This window comes from Sinocyclocheilus rhinocerous, unplaced genomic scaffold, assembly GCF_001515625.1.
Source record: "Sinocyclocheilus rhinocerous isolate Xijiao unplaced genomic scaffold, SAMN03320098_v1.1 scaffold4678, whole genome shotgun sequence".
NCBI classification, from domain to species: domain Eukaryota; kingdom Metazoa; phylum Chordata; class Actinopteri; order Cypriniformes; family Cyprinidae; genus Sinocyclocheilus; species Sinocyclocheilus rhinocerous.
Genome location: NW_015653528.1, coordinates 9148 through 14354, shown reverse-complemented (window position 1 = coordinate 14354; position 5207 = coordinate 9148). Strand labels below are relative to the sequence as shown.

The window sequence follows — 5207 nt, the reverse complement described above, 5'->3', positions numbered from 1 at the left end:
ACGTCTCCGTTCCCTCCTTCAGGGAACGAGGGTTACCATACGTAACCGAGACGTTTCTGCCATGGAAAAAAAAAAAAAAAAAAAGGAAATTGTGAAGAATATCCTTGCCACTCTGTATCATAATGAAACTGACACTGTCAAGCAAATATGAGGCAAAAGCACCCTAAAAGTAACATTAAGTGCTCCATAAGACTCTTGCTATGTCTTCCACAAAAAGTGAGCTGGAAGCAAAGACTTGGACATTCTGCTGTAAACCTCACATAAAATGGAGAGATGCCCTGAACATCGACTTTAACTTTTGTGCCACGCACAAACATAAAGCAGCTGAAGTGTGCGTAAAACCTACATAAATAATACCTCTTTATCAGATCTACTTGCTATATTCTTCCAGCCTGTTCTCAGGTCTGTTTCGACATGTTATGGTAACCAAGACCTTTTGTATAGTTAATAAATACATTGCAATGTTTCATTTCGGGGTGAATGTTTTTGTTAATTCTATACACAAAGGAGTCGTTTCCATAATGACTCATACACTGTTTATACAGATCATTAATGCTTGAACGCCACCTTTCTCATGCAAAGCAATACCTGTTTTCACTAACCTTCGTGTGTTTGCCTGGCCTGTAGTGAATAAACAATGACAATTTAAATGGAAGTTTGTCTAAAAATTACACCATGTGTGAACAACAATATTAACATGTTTGATTTAATGGTTCCTAATTTGAATCATAATAACCCAAGGGCTACTGGAAAATAGAATATCATTAAAGGGATAGTTCACCCAAAAAATATAAATTCTGTTATCACTGGCTCACTTTCATGTCGTTCCAAACCCATAAGACTAAATCTATGAAACACAAATTAGGATATTTTTAGGGAACCTGAGAAGCTTCTCTCCCTCCATTGAAAGTCCAGGTAACCAAAACTTAAAGATACGAAAAGGTCATAAAGCTGTCACAAAATGAATCGGTGTGAAACAAGAAGTTTAAGGGACAGAAACCTCTCAGGTTTCATTAACAAAAATCTTAATTTGTGTTTCGAAGGTCTTATGGGTTTGGAACGACATGAAGGTGACTAAATGATGACAGAATTCAAATTTTCGAGAGAATCCCTTCAATAATAAAATCTAATAAGTTTGTGCCTTCATCTTCACAGGAGGTGATCACAGGCTTCCTCTACAGTGTGCTCATCCTGGTGGTCCTTCAGCCCATGCTGCATGACATCGACAAGTTCTACCTGTCCCACAGCTATGCCCCTCTGGTCGTCCTGCTTCTGCATGTTGGTTTCAGCTTGGTGGCCTTCTCGCTGGACTCATGGAGCACCTCCCGTGGCGACACGGCCCAAGCGTTGGCTACAGCTGCCGGAGCCGCGTTGGCATCCCGCCTGAACCACCAACTGGGTCTGCAGCCAGATCCCCCCGAAGAAGTTCTCCCACTCACTCTGCCCCTGATCGACGGGGCCTTATTGACCCGTTCCATCATGCGGCTCCTGGTAGGAGTGGCCGTGCTTCTAGCCGTCAGGGCTGCCATGAAGGTGGTGGCGATCCCACTGGCATGCAAGATCTTTGGCGTTCCTTCGGATGACGTGCGGAAGGCTAGACAACACGCGCACGTGGAACTCGCGTACCGGTTTATGGTCTACGGCACAGTGGCTTACTGCTGCGTTTTCTTGGTGCCACTTCTCTTTGGCTTCCTTGGCTTATCCTGAAGAAAATCCCTCCGTTCAGTCTTGTTTTTATCCTGGCTTAACCTATACATGACCTGGACTAGTAAAGGCCCACAGTTGTAGTCAAAACAAACTTGGAGAAGCCTTTTGGTTGCAAACACATGTTCATGATTTTTATCATTTCACCAGCTCCATTTCCATGCTAATTTATTTCACTCCTGGTAGGAGTGGCCGTGCTTCTAGCCGTCAGGGCTGCCATGAAGGTGGTGGCGATCCCACTGGCGTGCAAGATCTTTGGCGTTCCTTCGGATGACGTGCGGAAGGCTAGACAACACGCGCACGTGGAACTCGCGTACCGGTTTATGGTCTACGGCACAGTGGCTTACTGCTGCGTTTTCTTGGTGCCACTTCTCTTTGGCTTCCTTGGCTTATCCTGAAGAAAATCCCTCCGTTCAGTCTTGTTTTTATCCTGGCTTAACCTATACATGACCTGGACTAGTAAAGGCCCACAGTTGTAGTCAAAACAAACTTGGAGAAGCCTTTTGGTTTGCAAACACGTTCATGATTTTGATCATTTCACCAGCTCCATTTCCATGCTAATTTATTTCACTTGTTTTGTTTACAGATTTTATCAAACGGATACATTTGAACAGGGTTTTTGGCACATTTGCTGCCAACGGTGGGTAATCAGACAGCTTGAAAGTGAGTGTGTGTGATGTCATGATCTTCAGAACCTGTTCAAAGCTCATGACTCTTGAACAGCCACACCCAAAATGTTGATAGCCACACCCAAAAAGGTTTCAAATGTTTCCTGCATTTGTCTTCAGTGGTTTTCCCTCAGCAGACTGACATCCACCCATCCTGGACTCTTGTGTTTTCTCTCACTCAACAATACGCGGGATTGTTTCTCGCTGTACAGGCTTTGGCTCAGTCTGCGGCCCTTCCCATCTGTTTTCATCCTTCTGAAGCAAACTGACCTGAGTGAACACCCTTGTCAGACATTTGTATCCTTGTCATTGTTTTCTCTCAAGGGCTCGTTCTCCTAACATTTTGTAATTCTCTGTTCTTTCTAGGGCTTGTTTCTTCTCTTGTGGGTCCATTCCAGATCAGTGCTGTGGCCCTAATGGTTCATTCAGTGGTTCAGGAAAGACACTCCAAAATCTGAGAGGTGTAGAAAGTTGTTCTTATCTAAAAACAGGTTGAGCTCACGCCTCACAATAAACGGTAATGCATTGAGAGCATGAGGGGAGGGAACTTCCTGTCAGTATGAATGCTGTATACAGGAACTTCCAGTAGATGTGTTGCTCTGAAACCCAAGCTAGGAAAAGACCAATCTGAATATGAATGCAGCATATCTTTTAACATTGTCTTTGTCAATGTATTATTTATAAACATGTCAGATATGTTTTAAAAAATTACTACAGGGAGTAAGATTTATGCAGTGTGCAAATAGCTCAGTACTCTGAGCAAATCAGTTTTAATTTAAATAATTACTAGTGGATTTTTGTAATATTTCTGTTAGTGTTTCTCATGTCCTTTCTAGTTCTTCTTAAAGGGATAGTTCACCCAAAAATAAAAAATCATAATTTACTCACCTTCTTGTTTCAAACCTGTTTGTCAAAAAAAGAAAAGAAACCCATTGACTTTGTTGAAACTTTTTTATAATCTTCTTTTGTGTATCACAGAATAAATTCACAGGTTTGGAATGACATGAAGGTGAGTAAATGATGACAGATTTTTTTATTTTTGAGTGCACTGTCTCTTTTAGTAACAGGAGGCTAAATTGAGATATTAAAATTCAGAGCTGTGGAGTGCAGACTGTGCTGCAGGTGTTCTGCATGTCTCTCCATTCGACTGCGTTAAGACATCCATGTTATCCCGTACTGTCAGCAGTTTGGAGGAGATGCAATGAGATCCTCTTTCTCCAGGAACACACTCAGTGTGGCTTAATTTCATAGAATGACTTTATAGAATCCTTGCTTTGTCCACTTGTCTGAATTCACTGCAGTTTTATCTATTTAAATATCATTATGGGCATGACAACATGGCCAAAGTAAATCCAACATGTGTTTTCTGATTGTAAGCAATTATCAGTATTAACTTGGGTAGTTGATATGTTGTCTGTCATTGAACTAGTATTCTGTTCTTGCAGTGTATTTTGTTAGTGTGTTCAGTTTCACACGGAAATGTTGTAAAGCCAGTAACAGAAGACAGATCTCTGATATACATTCATTGCTCACTGCTCAGAAACCCCAGTGTCTTGCATCCTTATTTCAGCGCAACTTTATCCTCCAACTAGGCACAAGACACCACAGCTGTCTTTCTGTAAACAGTTTTGATGGTGCAAATGATATAGAAAATATTGTCACACATCCATAACGTTTATTTGCAAAAACTCCATTGTTGGTTATGTAATTGACTTCTTTACAGTTGTGCATATATTCAATAGTGATCAGTTGTGCAAATAGTAAATGTACCATAACTGAATGATGAGCTGTTTTATTTTACAGTGCACTGAGCTAAAGTGGATATCATATCACAGATGGCTGGATGATGTTTTAGGGTTTCCTGCAAGGAAATGCATTATGAATGAAGCTTGTACACCTTACCAGTGCTGAGCTTTGAGCCATTCACGGTCATCTAAACTCACACATACTGTATCTGTAATCTATGGCTCCTCGTCTGCAATGTTCTTGCAATTTTTCTGTTCTCATTATTAACGTGAATAAAACAGTATGAATTACCACTGTATTTGTGTTCTTGTCATCTGAAATGAGTATTTTTTTTTTCCAGTACAAAGTGATCAGAGCAGTATGAACATTTTATATTACAGCATGATGTTTGTGAAAATGGCTTTTTGATTATTATGACTAACTAAATTGTTGGCTTGCAGTGTTTCCCCTTATCATTGTAAGTGTGTGTGCTTGAGTTCCCTTGATCCAGCAAGGTTTAGAGGCACACATACTCATTTCTCAATTTGTCAGCTCTTTGGACAAAGGTCTACTTTCTGCATGATGTATTGATTTTAACCCACTGTGTAAGTGCTAGAGGACCTTGCTTATTACCTACCACACATATATTTCCACACTATAGCTAATTGTACAATACACATATTTAGGCTCTGTACTGCAGTACATCACCTTGGGTTGTTTTTTCACAGAAAATAAAGTAATAATAATAAAAACCCATTTAATCTAAAAAATGAATGCAGTTTTATGACCTCACAATAATTTAAAGACTACATTGAATATTTATACTTTTAACACAGGACCTGAAAAAAAAAGCATCATGATAATTTTATTTGTCATCTACCCGGTTAGAATGTTGAACTGAACCGTGCTCAGTGAGTTCATCTCGTACTGAGAATGGCAGGAACAAAGTTAAGATACTTTATCGCCATCATGTGGTTGTACGTACAAAGTACATCGTGGAGAACAGTACAGTAGAATGGGATTCTCCATGAACTCTTCTCAAGTACTGAAAATTGAAATGTTGATGTAATTGTTCAAATTGTGCAGTTAACTGCAAAAACAATTTAAGAG

At 40.1% G+C, this 5207-nt stretch overlaps 1 protein-coding gene across 2 annotated transcripts in view; it reads left to right on the top strand.

Moving 5' to 3' along the window:
* Positions 1-4396, top strand: part of LOC107716492 (sphingosine-1-phosphate phosphatase 1-like) — a 13469-nt gene extending 9073 nt beyond the window's left edge. The window contains exons 3-4 of one of the 2 annotated variants that reach the window (XM_016522971.1): positions 1156-1491; positions 1887-4396. In XM_016522971.1, coding sequence (XP_016378457.1) covers positions 1156-1491; positions 1887-2102 — 552 coding nt within the window. In that variant the 3' untranslated portion in view covers positions 2103-4396. The other variant, XM_016522970.1, reaches the window with a different exon arrangement.
* Positions 4397-5207: the final 811 nt, after the last annotated feature.